Here is an 18,434-nt window from a genome sequence, read left to right as displayed (position 1 = left end):
ATCTACAAAAGCAAGATGGGTGACATTACAGCGGAGGCGGGATGGAAGGCATGGACGCCAACTCACGATCCAGGGTCTGAATCACGTCCATCAACTTGGACAGCTCCTCCTCGGCATCCTCGATCATGGACGCTCTGGTATCGCCAGAACTGCCAGAGGCAATCTCAAGGATGTTGCGAAGTTCGTCGCCGATGATTCTGCGCGTGTCGGCAAGGACGCGGAGACGATCTCGAATCTGTTGCTGACGAGTCTGCTGAGTGTTGACAGCGTCGCGATAATACGTGATTGACTCTTTTGCTTTGCTGATGGAATGTTGCAACACTTTGATCTTTGCCTTGTCGGACTCGCTGATGGGTGCGTCTGTCTTGCCTTTCGCGGGGGCGGACTTGGCAGCTGGGGAAGCAGGTGTCGGCGCAGAAGCTGTGGCTGTCGTCGACGACGGAGCTTGGGCTGTTTGATGGAGTTTTCGCTGGTGCGGGTTGCTTTCGCTGCTGATGCAGCATTTGGAGGAGGTGCTGGATGTGGTACTGGACTTGGCACTGTTGGCCGCGGCCCCAGAGTCAGACGTCTGCTTGGTGCCTTCTGGCGGCAGCTCGGATTCCGAGATTGTCCATGTCAAAGGAAGCCGCAATCTCTTGCAGCCTGACAGGCAAAGGGTGTGTGACATCGCAATGCCGGAACTCGTCAATGCTCGGTTTCAGAAGCTCGTTGAATGTGCGCTGCACGCTTGGATTGGTTGCAGCTGTTGTCCGACGACCTGTCTTGGACAGGCCGCCGCAGTTGAGTCGGACGCCTGCGGGCGCCGTGGAGCGGATCTGGATGGTGGGCATCGTGTCACGGACTAGAGACTTGACGTCGTCGTGTTCGAACGGCCCGAACCAATGGTAGTTTGCCTCGGTCAAGCAGATCGTCGTTGACGAGCCGGCGGGGCAAGGAACGCCAAGCGGCCCGACAGCCAAGAATACGGACGAGCGCGATGTCGACGCCCTCACGGTCAGCATGCGGGCAATGCGCCGAAGAGACTCGCGGTTTTGCACGTAGGTCTGGGGCTGAGTCGTGCCGATATCGTACGACATTTGAAAGTCGGTGCAAACCTTGGCGAGATTGAGCTCGGTACAGCACAACGCAAGCATCCACACCAAGGCTGGCCGATCCATCAGTGATGCAAGCATGAGTGGAGACTGCCCGCTGGCGTTCAAGGTCATAGGGTTGGCACCATGGGCGAGCAAGAGGAGCAAGCGCTGGACGCTGGTGGTGTCGTTTGTCATGGCCAGCGCGTGCAACGGTGTCTGCCCGAAGGCATCCTTCACTTCCACGACTTTGGCAATGGGTCGATTGTTCGCGGCATCCCAGTATGGAAGCAGCAATCGGGCGAACGAAACTTCGTCAAAGTAGGTCATGCTGCAAGCATGGAACAGGGCCGTCCGCAGCGTTCCCTTGTCTCGAGCTGGAGGGTCGACAATGTCAATCGGTGAACGCACGGAGGTGGTCAACAGCTTGGCCTGAAGGGCGATGGCAGCAAAATCAGACTCGTGACTGGAAGGGGCGTCGTTGTTGAGACTCTGCACTGCCATGCGAGGAACCTCGATAATTGCAGGAAGGAGCGGGACGTTTTGCGAAATGGCGCTCAAATCAGATGGCTTGCCCACCAGCATGGCCATGTTGGTCTTGGGCAACTGCACCCAGCTCAGTGGTAGCTTTTCCTGGCTCAACTGAGCAAACTCGGCAGTCCAATCGCGCTGGCAGATTTCGATTTTGTCGAAAGGGGCTTCCATTTTGCGGACGTGCGCACCTGATGCATTGGTTGGTTTGGGTGCATGGGGCTCGGCTGCTTTGGTTGGCGTGGCATTGCTTTTGTTGTTGTTGTTGTTGTTGTTGTTGTTGTCGGTGCCGGGAGCTGGAGTGGCGCTGGTGCTGGTGGCTGTGGCTGTGGCCGTAGTTGCAGCCGTAGCTGTAGCAGTGGCGGTGGCGGTGCTGTTGCTGCTGGTGGTGGGCTTCTTGTTGCTGTTGGAAGGGTTGGTTGGCTTGGTAGCTTGGCTGGCGCTTGACGAATCGCTGCTGCTTTTCGAGGATTCGGCGGGTTTCGCATTCTCTGCTTTGGGAGGCTCCGATCTGCCGCTAGCGGCAACAGCTGCTGGAAATGCAGCCGCCTTTCCGCCAAGCTTGACGTATGCGGCTTGGTTCCCGGCGTGGACAGCAAGGTCGAGGACGGTCAGGCCATACAGGTCTTTGGGTTTGACAGATGCGTGGGCGGCCAACAGTGTGCTGATGCTCTGGATCTGGCCGGCAATGGTCGCCTTCATCAGGGGCGTCTGCATAAAGTGGTCGGTGGCATTCACGATGGCACCGGCGTTCAGCAGGACACGGATGACGTCTTGCTTTGCTTGAGCGCTCGCGTAGTGCAACGGCGTGGCACCACTCTCATCGACGGCCTTGACCATTGCGTTTTGCTTGATCAGAAGCGCTGCGCATTCCGCATTGCCATGCAGCGCAGCCAGGTGCAGAGCAGTCACTCCGTCGGCGTCGCGTGCGTTGATCGTCTTGCCGGAGCCCGCCATCAGGTCGACCAGTGCTTGCTTGCTCTCGCAGGCGGCGCGGAAGAGCATCGTCGCGGCGTCCACGCTCTCTGTGACATGGCAGCCCTCCATGCTCCACCAGTAGTCCATGACCTTGCTCGACGGCAAGTCCGTCTCACGCGGCACGTGTGGACAGCTGGCGAGGGTTGGCAGGTCAATCCTGTTGAACGTCTTGAATCCAGGCAGCGACTTTTCCATCTCGAGTAGTATTGCTTGCCGTTGCTTGAGCAGTGCTTCACGCTCTGCGGCGGTTGGCTGGGTTGGCTGGGTTGGCTGGGTTGTTGGCTGGGCTGCGGCGGATCCTTGAGTGGCTTGCAGATTGCTGGCGAGCTTCCTGATGGGATCGGCGCGGCGGTCCATCTCGGGCGTGCTCATCTGCCACAGGCTGGCTGCAGTGATGAGGTCGGACGGGACATAGGTGCAGCTGGGACGGGGCCACTCGTGTGTGCCATCGACCGCCAGCACGAGCTCGTGGCTGTTGGCGTTGCCGCTGCTCGTGTTGCTCGTGCTGCTGCCCGTGCTGCTGCTCGTGTTGTTGAGTGTGGCGAGCGACGTCCGCGCAGTGCACGATCGGTACTCGTTGCGTGCGGAAGCCATTTTGGGGGTGAGGAGGAGGAAGCAGGCACAAAAACAACACAAAAGGAGAAGCAAAAACAGAGAGAGGAAAAGAGTAGGAAAAATAAAACGAATAAAAAACACAGTCAAGAGATAGGAACAAGTGGACTAAACAAACAAGCAAAAACACAGTCACGCAAAAACGAAAAAAAGATGAAGAGAAAAAAAAAACTGAGAAGCGAAGAATCAATGCAAAAATAAAAAGCGCTTTAATACAGTACAAATCGGTTGAGGCAGATCGGAGAGACAAACAATAAACAACATTAGACCAATCCAAAATGTCAACCAGTGTGGGACAGTTTGTGATTGTTTCTGCGAGCAGGCAGATCCCAGCCTCGCAGAGGAAACAGCAATAACAAACATGGAAAGTTGAACAGATCGATACAAGCAAAAGACCAAAATGTTTATTGTGCTCAAACCCGCGGATGAACAAGAACGGCGGGATTCGGTGTCCCTTGAGAGTACTGAGGTGCTCTGGCGCGGCCATGCTCGGAAATCGGAGCGTGCATGTGCTCTTGGATTAGGCGGTGGTCGACTTTCGACAAAACAACGAGTCTGCAACAGAAAAAATACAGAAAGAAGAGCCCAAGGCCAGTGAACGAACATACAGCACACACTGTCGTTGTCGTCGTCAACCCCGCAGTCAACGTCACTTACGGAGCTAGTTTCTCGGCCATGAGATGGATCTCATCCTCAATTTCGGGTATCCGCTCTGAAATGCCAAGTGCCGAGATTTCAACGAGCAACGAATCGTGCAGGGGTACGTCGTGAAGCACATTCGCCTGAAGAGGTTGGGCCGAAGTCACGTCGCCGGGCTGTGCCAGCCGCTGAATGCGCGAAATACTCACGTCCAACCGAACGCCGGCTGCGGTCAAATGGGAGCACAGCAAGCCGGTGCGAAGCATCTCATGGTCCATCCCAAAGCCTGTCGCTTCGAGCAGCGTGCGTGCAGCGCCACTTGATGCCTCCATCAGCATTCCTGCGCGAACGATTGTTGAGCGCTTCAAGGCGTCTGCAAATTCTGGCTGACCGAATGCGCAAATTTGCCTATTCACACATCCAAACCAAGCCACAAACAAACAAAAACAAAGTCGAGCAGGCAGAAAAGTGAGCGTTTGTGCCGCCGATCAAGCAACCCACTTGTGATCATTCTCAGAAGACGCTGCTCGCTAACGATCGCACCATGTATCCGCATCCAGATGGTGCCGCACGCGAAGCAGCATGCGTTTGAGCTCTGGATGCATGTAGCCCATCTCGTGGATCCTGAGCGGCCGCACGCTCGAGTTTGGCTGGATGCTTGCCAGTGAATCGACGTCCAATCCAGGCAGCAATTCAGCCATCCTCGCTGACGGCAACGGGGCAATCGGCGCGGCGGGATTGGCGCGACACAATCCGAGCAATCGCTGGAGCAGCGCGGGCAGCGCGGCGTCCTTGATGCTGTCATGTCCAGGCACACACACACACACATACACATACACGACAATGAGTGAGTGAGTCGGTATACACGCTAGACCAGACGATCAAGTGGCATGGCTTACCTGCCCTGCAGCATGCACTCGTAGGCGCTCGGTCCGTTGCCATCGGATGCACCGCTGCTGCCAGACGACTGCTGTTGCTGTTGATGTTGATGATGTTGCTGTTGTTGTTGTTGCTGCTGCTGTTGGGATGCTGCGACAGCCGCTCCAGGTTGCGGAATGGCACTGCTCGACATTTGACAGAAGAAAGCGTCTGAGAAATTGTGTGTGTGAGAGACTGACCATTGTGCACAAATGGTGGTTTGTCGGTTTGCGATACAGATCCCAAATCCATGCATGCTATCAACAAGGTTACAGCCACCTCAAAGACGCCGCTGCATACTGTAGGAAATAGTGCAAGAGCCCCCCGGAAACGCTGCTCCAGATTGCTCCCGATGCATAGTACAGTATGATCCTGTAATTCTTCATTCCTATTTGTGTGTGGCTACTCTTCATTTATTTGTTCGTGTTTGTGTGCGTGTCTGTGGGGCTGTGATACCGTTCTGGATTTTGCCAAAGTGTTGCATCATGGCTCGAAAGCGGCAACCGGCAACGACAGCAGATGAACCGTTTGCCGACGCCACACTGATCAAGCAGAGCATCCAACGCGACGACAGCAACAATCATCATCACAGCAATCAGCATTATCACCACGCCAAGCAACATCCGCAACATCCGCAACATCAGCAACATCAGCAGGAAGAGCAGGATGAAGTTGACGACAAGAATGACGACGACGACTTGGTCGGTTTCTTTGGTCCTGACGTAACAGCAGCGCCAGCATCATCGCGCAAGCCTAGCCAGCAACTTCAACATCAGCATCAACATCAACATCAACACCGTGCTCCACGACCACGCAAGCACAGCCACGAGCTCGAAGGAGCGTCTGCGCAATCCGACCTGCCGCGGATGGAATCTCCGCCGACGACAACGACTGGCGGCGGCGGCTCGGATGAGGATGCTGCTGCTGGTGCTGGTGGTGGTGCAGCCAATACTCCTGGGGGCAAGCAATCGCCGTCGTCGTCTCCGTACTCTGGGCTCCAGCGAAAGCGCCGTGCACGCAGCAGCAACAGTGCGAGCGCGGCCGAGAGTCCAGTCTGTGGATTGCGCACGTCATCGTCTCCGCCCAACATCACCACCACTACGACCACTACCACCACCACCAGTAGCCCCATCGCCATCGTGCCCACCCCTGCGAAACCAAGCAATGGCAGCTTCAGCGCACAAGCCACCAGTGCAAATGGGAATGGGAATGGCAGCTACGGCAATCTCGGCCATTCGCCGTCATTGAACGGTGGTTCTGCTGCTGCTGCTGCTGCCGCCGCTGCTGCTGCTGCCGCTGCTGCTGCCGCTGCCGCCAATTCATTCGCCCTGGCAGGTGGATCGGTCTTTGTCATGGACGAGGATGGCTCGCTGCGACTCCCGCCCGAAGTCGAGGAAGGCAATCACGAATACAAGGTCAGAAATTGTTGAAAAATCATTGAAATTTTGGCGCGCAACAGCCGAGATTAGAGCCAATCTTGGATTTCGAGCACAGCTTCAACAAAGCTCTTATCTTATCTTACTGTCCTTCCCTCGCAAATTGCGTTGCCGTTTGGCTGATCACCACCTGCATGCCACTCACCGAGATTTGCTTGTTGGGTTGCATGGCAGCTGAAATTGGGAACTCCGACAGACTTGCGATTGGAACACCTCATCACGCAGCTCAAGTGGCGGCTCGCGGAAGGCAAAGGCGAAGCCATCTACGAAATCGGCGTTGACGATGACGGCGAAATCGTTGGGCTCTGCGCTGAAGAACTGCGCGAGTCGATCAGCACGCTCCAAGTGATGGCGAAGCGCGTCAATGCAGAAGTGGTCGTGCTCATTCCTCGCGCCGTCTCTGAACTGGTGCGAATGGGCGAGGAGCAACGTGCATTGCAAGAACGTGCAGCTCTGGTGGCCGTGTCGTCGAGCCCCGTCGAGGACACCTCAGCCGCGAGCTGCGCTCTTGACGCAACAGAGGAAACGCTACTGCAATTTGAAGAGCCTCGCCAGCGCTCTTCTTCAACAACCACCACCGTGTTCAGTGTGGCGCCAACGAGCTTCCCGATCGCCTTCTCGACCACCTCCGCCTCTCCTGTGCATCCGATGAACAGCGGCTGGCGCTCACGGACATCGTCGCAGACGGAAGTGTTGAATGCAGAGTCGTTTCATGGCTCGCCGAGCTTCTCTGCCGCGCACCAAGTTCTACCCCCGACACTCCAGCTGTCGTCGTCGCTCATGGACCTGTACGCAACTTCGCCGCCATTTTCGCGCTCTTCGTCGTCAGGCTCGCTTGCAATGACGGCGGCTGCGACGGGCAACACCACTGGTCCTTCTGCTGCTACTGCTTCTGCTGCTGCTGCTGCTGCGGTGCTTGTGGCGTCGCCTGCCTTCGCCGCACCGCCGACTTTGGCGGCTCCATCTGGCGAGCGATACTTTGCCCAGGCTTTGGTGCGAAAGCTGCCCGAAAGCGTGTTTGAGGGCGTTCACACTACCGACACGGCGCGTATTGCCGTCCTTGGCGGGGTTGATGCTGGCAAGAGCACCTTGCTCGGGGTGCTGACGCACGGAGCGCTGGACAACGGACGAGGTCGTGCCCGTCTCAACCTCTTCCGTCACAAACACGAGATTGAGACTGGGCGCACGTCGAGCGTTGCGTACGAGCTGATGGGATTTAACGAGAACGGTGAGGCTATCGATTCCCGGCATTGCGTCGGGGTAGCCGGCAGTACCCATGAAATTACACTCGCAGGAAACACGCAGCCTGCGACTTGGGCAGACATCTGTGCATCGTCTTCCAAGCTCATCATGTTTATGGACTTGGCTGGCCACGAAAAGTACCTGAAAACGACAGTGTCCAGTCTGACAGGCCAACGCGCCGACTACGCGGCCTTGATTGTCGGTGCCAATGCCGGGGTGGGACGCATGACTCGTGAGCATCTGGGTTTGCTCCTGACGCTCCGTGTGCCATTCATTGTCGTGGTCAGCAAGGTTGATACGGCCCTGCCGCGCCATCTCAATCAGACCATGTCGCATCTCCACCAGCTCCTGTCGTCCCCAACATGCGGTCGCTCTCCGGTCTTGGTAGAATCTGCCGGCACCGAGCTGATGGAGCTGGCCACCACATTCGAATCTCAGCAGATTGTTCCCATTTTCAAAGTTTCGAGCGTTTCCGGCGAAGGTCTGGGTCTTTTGCGAAAGTTCCTGAGTGCCCTTCCAGTCCCAGCGCCCTTGGACGATGCAGAGTTCCAGCGCCCGGCCGAGTTTCAGGTTGAGGAAACATTTGACATTCCCGATGTGGGCGTGGTGCTGAGTGGTCCCGTGCTTCGCGGCACCATTCATGTTGGAGACGAGCTCCTCGCTGGCCCGAACGAAGCCGGGGAGTTCCAGCCTGTACATGTGACGTCCATTCATCGCAACCGGGTGCCTTGCCGTTACGCCAAGGCGGGGCATATTGCGTCGTTGGGATTGAGCGCCGGTTGTGGGACGCGGTCTGACTTTCGCAAGGGCATGGCGTTGGTCGATCCATCCGTCCACCCTACAGCGTGTCTGGAATTCGAGGCAGAGATTACGCTCGTATTGCCTGACACGGTGATTCAGCCGCGCTTTTGCTCCACCGTCCATGTTTCCGGCGTTCGTCAGGCGGGCATGGTTGTTGCATTGAACAACGCGGATCGCCTTGTGCCTGGAGATCGTGCTTCTGTTTGCATCCGATTCAATCGTCTTCCCGAGTATGTTCCATTGGGTGCCCTCGTGTTACTCTGCGATTCGCGAGCTCGGGCGATGGGGAAAGTCACCAGAATCCTGCCCTTCCGCCCTGCATCCGTGGCTGCTCCTCCGAATGCCACAACCGCGCGTCCAATTCCTCTTGTTTGATTGTTCATCGAAAACTGTGCTGGGTTGCGGGGTGACTATTTGCACTGGTCAACGAGGTGTGAATTGTCGCTGTTATCGTCGAATGAATGACCCACACTACATCTCAAAGCTGCAGGCATGAATTCATGCTGTTCGAACAACACTAGAATGCACCGTTGAACACACATTGTAAAATACACTTGACACAAGAACAGCATGAGCAACACTTCATGTTCACAAGCAGTTAATTGCTGGTAGAGTCGTCACTTGCGCTCGGTGGTGGCACAGTTTGAGTCGTTGGAGTCGGGGTCTGCTTCGAGTTGGAAAGCGAGCCAGAGAACGTGAAGGCAGGCAGAGAAGCTTTGGGCGTGCCGAATGAGAACCCAGGGGCAGCGGGCGCCCCGCCACTCAAGGAAGCCTTGGCTACAGGATCGACGCTGGCTGATGGAGTGGCAGCAGAACTGCCGAAAGCAAAGCCGCCTGCCCTAATGGTCGAGCTAGCAGCCGCCGGCGTGCCAAAAGCGAAGCCTGTTGCGGGCTTGACGGTATCAGGCTTTGGTGCGGCAGCGTCAGATCCACTAGAAGCGTCGGTTGAAACTGGTTTGTTATCGGCGGGTTTGGAGGGAGTCAAACCAGCAACTGGGGTGCCGAAAGCAAAGCCACCCGTCTTGATGGTAGAACCGCCGATAAGTGACTTGGTCTCGGGCGTGGCACTGGCAGCCACGCTCGGTTTAGCCGCAGGCGTGCCAAAAGCGAAGCTCGTTGCTGGCTTGACGATATCAGGCTTTGGCGCGGCAGCGGCGGGGGCGCCAGATCCACTAGAAGAGTCACTTGAAACTGGCTTGTCATCGGCGGGTTTGGAGGGAGTCAGACCAGTAGCTGGGGTGGCAGCAGAGCCGCCAAAGGCAAAGCCGCCTGTCTTGACGGTCGAGGCGTCGAAAAGTGGCTTGGTGTCGGGCGTGGCACTGGCAGCCACGCTCGGTTAGCGGCGGGGGCGCCAGATCCACTAGAAGCGTCAGCTGAAACTGGTTTATTATCGGCGGGTTTGGAGGGAGTCAGACCAGCAGCTGGGGGGGCAGCGGAACTGCCGAAAGCAAAGCCACCTGCCTTAATGGTAGAACCGCCGATAACTGACTTGGTCTCGGGCGTGGCACTGGCAGCCACGCTCGGTTTAGCCGCCGGCGTGCCAAAAGAGAAGTTGGTTGATGGCTTGACGCTCTCAGGTTTGGACCCACCCTCGACCTGGCTGGGTCCAGCTGGACTAAAGGAAGGAACTGAAACTGGCGTAGCAGCGCTTTGCGTCGAAGCTTTGGCTGTCGGCGTCCCAAATGAAAACCCTGTTGGCTTTGAAGCGCCAGATTCAACCTGGCCGGAGTTGGCAGTGGACACAACACTCGAAGGGTTGGCTGCTTTGCTCGGACTGCCAAAGACAAACTTTGAGTTGGATGGAGTCTCAGTGGCTGTGCTGCTTGTGGACGCAGAGCCAAACGCAAATCCAGCCTGAGGGAGGGCCGCGGTCGCCGTGGAAGGCGGAGCTTCACTCGGTTGGTTTGACTCGGAGGGCTTCTTGGCAAATTGGAACGTCAGTCCCGATTTTTTGGTCTCGGGAGAGCGCGAACCAGGGTTGCCAGTCTTGCGTGGGATGGGATCATCATCGGAAACAGCATCTTCACCAACAAACGAGCGCTTCACCCTCGGCACGAGTTCAACCTCCGAGTTCGAAGTCCGAGGTAGTACTGCGCTTGAGTCCGGAATCTTTGCGGCAACCAGCGAGTCGTGTACGGCTGCTTGATTTGGGACAGGGGCGGGACGCAGGGGCATGGCTGGCACGCGAGTTTGGATCGCAGCTTTTGATTCGCTTGGCACGGAAACCACTTTCCTTTCCGAACCACCTGCCGTCTCTGGCTTCGAAAGTTCGCCTTTCGATGCAGTGGAATTGTCGCTGGGAACAGCTCCCACAACGGCCGACGTCGACAAGGAGGGTTCAGCCTGAGTGGCGAGCGGAGCATTGCGCAAGGGGGCGCCGGCGCTCTCTAGTTTGGCCTCACCTTTCGGCGCAGTGGCAGCCCCGCTGGGAGTCGCACCCAAACCGGCCGGTGTCGACGAGGAGGGCTCGGCCTGAGTGGCGAGCGGAGCATTGCGCAAGGGGGCGCCAATACTCTCCGGCGATGTCGGTTTGGACGCGCTCGCCTGGAACTCGCTTTGGAATTGTTTGAAAAATCCTCCGCTGGCCAGTTTGGTGAAACTTTGTGCAACTTCTGTGCGACCTTGTGCAGCTCCCGCTGCATCTTCTTTGGAGGCTGGAGACTTGGGAGCTTCTGCACTGGTACTGACCGGCAATTTAGGCACATCGGGTGCACCTGAGCGGGGAAGGGGACTACTCATGTCAGCTGGCTTGGCGACAGGCTGGGCTTCAGATGCAGGGGACGTTTGATCTGCGAGATCAGCTTTTGGCGTCTGGGTGGATGCTTGAGGCTTCGGGATGGTTACTTCAGGAACGTCAGCGGACGTTGCAACAGGCGAGGCAGAGTCATTGCCTAAAGGAACCGCAGCCGACTTCGCCGTCTCAGATTCCTTACGACCCAGCACGGGAGCCGAAGACGACGCGAGAGAACTCCAAGCAGATGGTGTGGTGGTGGTGGTGGTGGTGGTGGCAGCTCCAAAAGTGGCACCCAGCCCCTGAGACGCATTACGAGCGCTGGAGGTCGGCATCAAATTGACACTGGACGAAAACGATGGCGCTGCTCCAAAACGAGGCCCACTCGCGCTATCAGGGCTTGCGGAAGAAGGAGCCGGAGCTGTGCGAGGAACCTGTTGCTGCTTGGGTGCAGAAAACTTGGGCGCCGCGAAAGCAACGCTGCTTGCGACTGGCACAGAGAACTTGGGTGCAGCAAAGGTAATTGCACCGGCAGCTGGCGCTGGTTTTTGCACGGCTGAAAGAAGAGATGGTTTTGATGCTGCTACAGTTGCAGACGATGAGCCGCTCGAAGGTGACTGCAATTTCAAGGGCGATGGAGCCTGAGTGACAGGTTGGGTGGGTACCAATGAGGTGGAAGCAGATGTGGTTGCGGGCACGTCCTTCGATGCTTCTTGTGCCTGACTTGCCTCCACGCTGCCAACAGAGGGTGCTTTTGTGGGTGTAAGGGCAGGTGCAGTTGCAGGTACAGGTGCAGGTACGGCAGCTACAGGTGCTGGTGCAGGTACGGCCTTTGCCGCAGGGGCAGCAGTCAATGCCGTGGTCGTTGGCAGCGTAAATGGGCGAATTGCTGGCAGACTTGTCGGTGCGCTTGGTGGAACACCTTGAGCTGCCGCTGCGCCACCAAGAGCAGTTGCTGCAGCACCTCCAAATGCAAATGATGGCATACCAAGCGGCTTGAACGCAGGCATACCGCTGGGTGCTGGCGCAGTCGTGCTCGGTGCCGAAGGCTTCGACTCGGGCGCTCCAGGTCGCTTGGTGCCGCATGCAACGCACTTGTCAACCGTAAGTTCGTTTCCAATCATGCACGACCCGCACTCCCATTTGCTCGCACGCTGCTTGGCCAGAATCGCAAGGATAGGGTTGGTCGCTGAGGACGCTTGCTCTTTCGCTGGCTCTTTCGCTTGCCCGGCCTCGACAGTGGTGGTCGCAGTTTCCACCTTTGCAGGCGCAGGTGCAGGTGCAGGTGCAGGTGCAGGTGCAGTTGCAGTTGCAGGCACAGGGGCAGGTGCAGGTGCAGGCGCAGGTGCAGGCGCAGGTGCAGGTGCAGCTGCTGCAGCACCTCCAAATGCAAATGATGGCATGCCAAGCGGCTTGAACGAAGGCATGCCACCGGGTGCTGGTGCAGTCGTGATCGCTGCCGAAGGCTTCGATTCGGGCGCTCCAGGTCGCTTGGTACCGCATGCAACGCACTTGTCAGCCGTAAGTTCGTTTCCAATCATGCACGACCCGCACTCCCACTTGCTAGCACGCTGCTTGGCCAGAATCGCAAGGATCGGATTGGTCGCTGAGGACGCTTGCTCTTTCGCTGGCTCTTTCGCTGGCTCTTTCGCTTGCCCAGCGTCGACAGTGGTGGTCGCAGTTTCCACCTTTGCAGGCGCAGCTGCAGGTGCAGGTGCAGGTGCAGGTGCAGGCGCAGGTGCAGGTGCAGGCGCAGGTGCAGGCGCAGGTGCAGGTGCAGCTGCTGCAGCACCTCCAAATGCAAATGATGGCATACCAAGCGGCTTGAACGAAGGCATGCCACCGGGTGCTGGTGCAGTCGTGATCGGTGCCGAAGGCTTCGACTCGGGTGCTCCAGGTCGCTTGGTGCCGCATGCAACGCACTTGTCAACCGTCAGTTCGTTTCCAATCATGCAAGACCCGCACTCCCATTTGCTAGCACGCTGCTTGGCCAGAATCGCAAGGATCGGATTGGTCGCTGAGGACGCTTGCTCTTTCGCTGGCTCTTTCGCTGGCTCTTTCGCTTGCCCAGCGTCGACTGTGCCGGCCTCGACAGTGGTGGTCGCAGTTTCCACCTTTGCAGGCGCAGCAGCAGGTACAGTGGCAGGTGCAGTTGCAGTTGCAGTTGCAGATGCAGGCACAGGGGCAGGTGCAGGCACAAGGGCAGGCGCAGGTGCAGGCGCAGGTGCAGGTGCAGCTGCTGCAGCACCTCCAAATGCAAATGATGGCATACCAAGCGGCTTGAACGAAGGCATGCCACCGGGTGCTGGTGCAGTCGTGATCGGTGCCGAAGGCTTCGATTCGGGTGCTCCAGGTCGCTTGGTGCCGCATGCAACGCACTTGTCAACCGTAAGTTCGTTTCCAATCATGCACGACCCGCACTCCCACTTGCTAGCACGCTGCTTGGCCAGAATCGCAAGGATCGGATTGGGCTGCACGAGCGGTTGAGCGGCAGATCCCTGCTGACTCGATGGCAGCTGGACTGGCTTGGCTGGACTAGAAGCGGCTGCACCGTTGGTAGCAGATGCATCGTTGGCAGTGGATCCTTTAACCTGCGACATGAGATGGGCGAGTGTGCTGCGTTTCCACGTATCGGCGCTGGCATTCTGGTCGGCGCTGGCATCCTGGTCGCTTGGAAGCTGATCAGAGCTCGAAGATGGGACAACTTTTGATGATGCAGGAGGGTGCAAAGTCATCCGCTTCTCCTCAGCACGGAGGCGAGGTTGGTTGAGAGATGCGACCGCGCTCTTGTGTGGGGAAAAGGTCACATCTGGCAAAGAACGGGATGAGGCAGATGAGACACCGGTTGAGCCTCCTTGATTGTTTGGAGGAATGAGACGGACGATCATCTGTGATTCGCCTGGAATCGAGCTTTGGCTCCCTTGCGCCAGCCGAGAAGCGGCTGCCAGAGTCAACTCGAGCAATGAGAGTAATTCAGTGTCTGCAGGTGGTTTAATACTCGACCGGCTTGGATCACGACTCGCCACCGATTGCAGCAAACCATTGAACTGCTCCAACGAAAGATGAGGCAAGCGGGAAGAAAGTACCTGCCATGCAGTCGACTGGTCGGCAACCGCCTGCCACGCCGCCTGAAGGGCAAGCATGCTATGTGTTGCAGCAAACAACGCACACTCGATGAGATTGTTGAAGGAACCTTCAATTGCCAAGCACGAGTCGGCATAACGAGCGGCAATAGAGAGGTGCTCGGGGCTCATGAGCGCAGGATCGTGAAGGGCATTGCCTTGGATTACGTCGCCGCGCAAATAAGATTCCCAGATTGCAGTGTGGCTTTCAGAGGAGAGCTGCAACTGAGACGGCAACTCGCTTTGCAAAACGGAGGGCTTGGCGGTCAGGCTGCACATCAGCACGAATGCTTCCATCTGCCATTGAGTGCTTGCAGGATGGTTTGCAGAGACAGCCTTGAGTACTGAATGCAGATACTGCGCAAACTCAAGCTCGTCATTCCCAAAGCTTGCTCGAGCATGCTTCACGATCCAGAGAAGCAATGAGAAATCAAGAGGACTTGCGGCTAGAGCTTGGTGGTCATACCACGACAGCTGCGTCATCGACTCGTCCACAAGACGAAGTGACAAGCGATGAACCAGCGTGGGCACCAGCTCCTCGAGGGGAAGCGGAGCCAGAAGCGTTGTGCGGCTGACCAACTTGCTGAGCGTCTGAAGCAGAGTGTGACGGATCTTGTCGTCCTTTGCTCGCCAGAAGGCAGGCGTGCATTTTTGCAACCGCACCACCACACACAAGCGCTGGCATGCGAGAGTAAACAAAAACTTGCGGAATGAGGCCGGCAGTTGGTTTTGCTCCGTCTCCGAGAGATCGCGCAAACGCCAGCCGGACGCGGCAACGACAGCGCAGGCAACAGGACTCTCCAGAGCAGGGAGGGACGAGGAGGCCGCCCATTCGAGCGAATTGATGGCATACACGATGCGCAGCCACATGCGTGCATTAAACTCTGAAGCAAGCGAGCGCCAGGCCGCGTGGGGAAACTCCGAAGGCCCTTCCATGCCAAACTTTCTGGAGAGTTGTGCGAGGGTTTCAAGGATCTCAGTCCAGCGGCCCAATGCTACGCACGCACGCGCAAGACGAGATTCCCATGTTGGTGCGGGTGAGGGCTGATGGTTGGCGGCATTGGCCAGCGCGCAGGCAGAATCTGCCGTGAACAGCAGTTGCTGGAAGCAGTCGCGAGCGAACGAGGCATCCAATACTTCGCGAACAGGGAGCCACTCGAGCGTGTGGATGGCGACAGCGCTTTTGATGCCCTTGGGGACCAGCTGACACATTGTGCTCGCACAGTGGTGGAGGAGATCCACGGTTTGCTGTAGTAAATCGACAATCAGATCACACGCCTCAAGACTGGAGGCACATTGGGGGGCTGCAGCAACACAAATGCTCTGCACCAGCGCCAACTCTGACGAGCACAGCGCAACCTTTCCCAATTCTTTGAGTCGAACAAAGTCACGCGGGTGGTCAGCCTAGAAACAAAAACAAGTGGAAGAGAATGAGCCCGGCACGAGTGAGCAAGTGATGTGCCTCCCCAGTCCAAGCAACACGAGAGCGAATGCCCAAAAGAAAAAAAAAACTTACGACATGCTTGAGGTGTAACTTGAGTAGCTGAGCCAACGCCTCCGTGTCATGGGTCAACTCGAAAAGTTGTCGCAAGGTCTCAAACACTTCCAGCTCGTTGAGGTCACTGGAGCGCACAGATGCGAGCCGGGTGGCGAACAACCTCGCGTGCCGCTCGAGCTCGGCCAAAGGTGCAGAGTATGTCGGTAGGCCAGCGCGAATGGCGTGATGGAGTCCAAGGACCGCCTTGATCGATCCTAGCAAGATACTGGCATCCTGTGCAGAATCGGCAGCAGCCATGCGCTGCACGAGCGCGAGCGCCTGCTCAACGCGCGCAACGCCAAGCTCGGCTCCGCTGTACGCCTTCACGAGCACGGCCGCCGCTCGCTGGTGGTGTGGGTCCAGCGATGCCTTCTTTGAGCGATTGTCTTGGTTGTTGAAGTAGTCGATGACTGGCTTCAAGCTCTGTATCCAAGTGTGAACAGAAGAGTGAGACTCCAATCGTCACCCCCCCCCAGCGCATTTCGAAGCGCCCCCACCCCCCCCCTCTTTTTTTCCCCTCAATCCTCTCAATCTCTCAATCTTTCAATCCCAGCGTCCAGCCATCGTTGAAAACAGGCAAAAAAGTAAAAAAAAATCCAAAAAAGCGAGATCTCAGCTTCTGCATCGACGTTGGGTGCTCGTGCGGGTTTTGCAGAGGCGGACTGAGCCAAGAAGCGGAGGGGGAGGGGGGGAGAGAAGGCGCGCGTGTTGGTTGATTCGGGGAGAAGAAGTCCGGTTGGTCTGGGTCCTGGACTGCGGCCCTAGGACTGGGAGAGGAGAGGATGAGAGTGAGCATGGGCATATGGAGTCTAACCTGGAGTGCATCAGCATGAGCGCCTCTTGCAATCAGCTCGGCGGCCTCGATCACCTGTGATAGTGTAGTTGCATTGCAAGGATGGAGTGAAATGAGCGTGTGTCTCTGAGGGAAGCAGCAGCAGCAGAGAACGGCGCTTTGGAAACGCGAGAACGCGCGGGCAGCAATGGAGCAGGGAGCAGCAACGCAACCACGCTCTCTCCATCCACACAAGCAAGAAGAGTCACACACCAACACGACAGATGACGACAGATGAGGATCGTAGGAAAGAGAGAGAGAGATGAGCGAGAGAGAGAGAGAGGTTACCTGCTGCTCGTATTGAAACGACATTCACAGCACACACAAAAAAAAAAAAAGAGACAAAAAGACTGAGTGGCTCAGACAGAGTCAGTGACTTGGATTTGAGAGTGGAAAAACCTGAGACTGAGACTGAGACTGAGTGCATCCACACTGTGGCTGACTGGTTGTTGATGCTGAGACATCCACTCGATGCATTTCATCCATGGATCGTCCTCGGTCCAATGTACCCCACCCCCACCCCCGATACTGTACTTGACCACAAGATGAACAACAGAGCGTCAACACTGCAAAATTGCATGTGCAAACATGACTCTGAGACAGTCAGTCGTCCCTTGGATCTGATTCGGCCTGTTTGGGAAGGGGGAAACGCATGGCATCAAGCAGCTCGCATGTGGCAGTACCACCACCGGCTGCGGATGGCGCAGCGCCGGCACGCACCACTCGTCCATCGTGGCAAGGCGCAGTGGCTGGCGGCGCAGGCGGGTGCGGCGCGGCGCTCATCACGCACCCGGTGGAGCTGCTCAAGGTCCGCATGCAGCTCTGGGGCGAGCTCGGCAAGACGACCGCCACAGCAGCCACCAGTGCCCGTGCATCGTCATTAGCACCATCATCATCATCATCATCATCATCATCGTCGTCGTGAGAGTCATCTCGTCCATCTGGCGCGAAAGTGGCGTCCTCGGATTCTACCAGGGCCTGGGTGCCTCCCTCCTGCGCCAAGCAGTCTACACGAGCGCAAGGTGAGGGTTTTGAGAGCTGGGAGGCATTTCTTTCCTCCACTGCATCACAGGGTTGCTTGGTTGGATCGATCAGAGTCGAGGAATCGGAGCGCTGATGTTCTGAGAAGCTGCACAAATTTGGCTTTCTAACACGTATCTGTCCGGGGGTTGTTTGTCTACTTGCGCAGGTTTGGCTTCTATGCCCAGTACAAGGATCTTGTCGCGCCTTGGTTTGCCAGTCCCGCGACGGTGACAGAGGGTCGGAATGACGGCAAAAAATCAACACGAGCGACGCAGGGCTTGCCAATCTACGCACAGATCGCAGGCAGCATTCTGTCGGGCGTTGGAGGTGCGACACTCAGCTGTCCTGCAGATGTAGTGCTGGTTCGAATGCAAGCAGATGGTCAGCTGCCGGTAGCGCAGCGAAGAAACTACTCCAACGTGCTCAACGGCATCTACCGGATAGCGCGCGAAGAAGGCGTTCTGGGTCTCTACCGCGGCGTTGGACCGAGCATGTACCGCGCAGCCACTGTGACGACCACCCAGATGGTGTCGTATGATATGTGCAAGGACTTTTTGCTGAGCACCCCATCCCTCGGCCTCAAGGACAATGTCACAACCCATCTCCTCTCTGGCCTGTGTGCGGGCGTCGTCACAACCATGATTGCATCACCCGTCGATGTGATTCGCACGCGCTACATGAACTCCATGAACGCTGTGCCTCAGACGCAAGGCACCGCAATCACGACAGCGTACAAATCAGCCATCGACTGCATGATCAAGACGGTACGAACAGAAGGCCTCCGTGCGCTTTACAAGGGCTCGCTCATTTACTGCGTGCGCGTGGTACCGCATGTAACGTCCATGTTTTTGATTGTTGAAACTGCCCACCGCGCTATGGATGGCTTGCGGGACCGCCAAACCGTCAACGATCGGTGAAATGCTCCTTCTTGAGATAGTCGTTTTGTTGACGGCTACAATTTT

At 57.1% G+C, this 18,434-nt stretch overlaps 5 protein-coding genes across 5 annotated transcripts; 2 read left to right on the top strand and 3 right to left on the bottom strand.

The window, feature by feature from the left end:
- Positions 1-25: 25 nt before the first annotated feature.
- Positions 26-3,173, bottom strand: CAOG_00190 (hypothetical protein; the record flags this gene model as incomplete). The annotated part of the gene is made up of 3 exons (XM_004365004.1): positions 26-393; positions 529-642; positions 758-3,173. The coding sequence occupies 3 exons, from the start codon at positions 3,171-3,173 to the stop codon at positions 26-28; spliced, it is 2,898 nt and encodes a 965-aa protein (XP_004365061.1).
- Positions 3,174-3,554: 381 nt separating this feature from the next.
- Positions 3,555-4,934, bottom strand: CAOG_00189 (hypothetical protein). Its single transcript, XM_004365003.2, has 4 exons — positions 4,730-4,934; positions 4,374-4,628; positions 3,849-4,238; positions 3,555-3,746 (listed from the first exon to the last, which is right to left on the bottom strand). Exons 1-4 carry the CDS (start codon positions 4,900-4,902, stop codon positions 3,605-3,607), a joined length of 960 nt encoding a protein of 319 aa, XP_004365060.1. The 5' UTR covers positions 4,903-4,934; the 3' UTR covers positions 3,555-3,604.
- A 232-nt stretch (positions 4,935-5,166) lies between these two features.
- On the top strand, positions 5,167-8,795 carry CAOG_00188 (GTP binding protein). Its single transcript, XM_004365002.2, has 2 exons — positions 5,167-6,163; positions 6,359-8,795. Exons 1-2 carry the CDS (start codon positions 5,234-5,236, stop codon positions 8,600-8,602), a joined length of 3,174 nt encoding a protein of 1,057 aa, XP_004365059.1. The 5' UTR covers positions 5,167-5,233; the 3' UTR covers positions 8,603-8,795.
- On the bottom strand, positions 8,720-16,790 carry CAOG_00187 (hypothetical protein). Its single transcript, XM_004365001.2, has 5 exons — positions 16,738-16,790; positions 16,432-16,485; positions 15,597-16,040; positions 9,717-15,484; positions 8,720-9,546 (listed from the first exon to the last, which is right to left on the bottom strand). The coding sequence occupies exons 1-5, from the start codon at positions 16,759-16,761 to the stop codon at positions 8,826-8,828; spliced, it is 7,011 nt and encodes a 2,336-aa protein (XP_004365058.1). The 5' UTR covers positions 16,762-16,790; the 3' UTR covers positions 8,720-8,825.
- Positions 16,791-17,101: 311 nt separating this feature from the next.
- Positions 17,102-18,389, top strand: CAOG_00186 (substrate carrier family protein; the record flags this gene model as incomplete). Its single annotated transcript, XM_004365000.2, has 3 exons — positions 17,102-17,373; positions 17,403-17,471; positions 17,639-18,389. The coding sequence occupies 3 exons, from the start codon at positions 17,102-17,104 to the stop codon at positions 18,387-18,389; spliced, it is 1,092 nt and encodes a 363-aa protein (XP_004365057.2).
- Positions 18,390-18,434: the final 45 nt, after the last annotated feature.

Source organism: Capsaspora owczarzaki (genome assembly GCF_000151315.2).
Source record: "Capsaspora owczarzaki ATCC 30864 unplaced genomic scaffold supercont2.1, whole genome shotgun sequence".
NCBI classification, from domain to species: domain Eukaryota; class Filasterea; order Ministeriida; family Capsasporidae; genus Capsaspora; species Capsaspora owczarzaki.
This window is presented reverse-complemented; position numbering and strand designations above follow the sequence as displayed.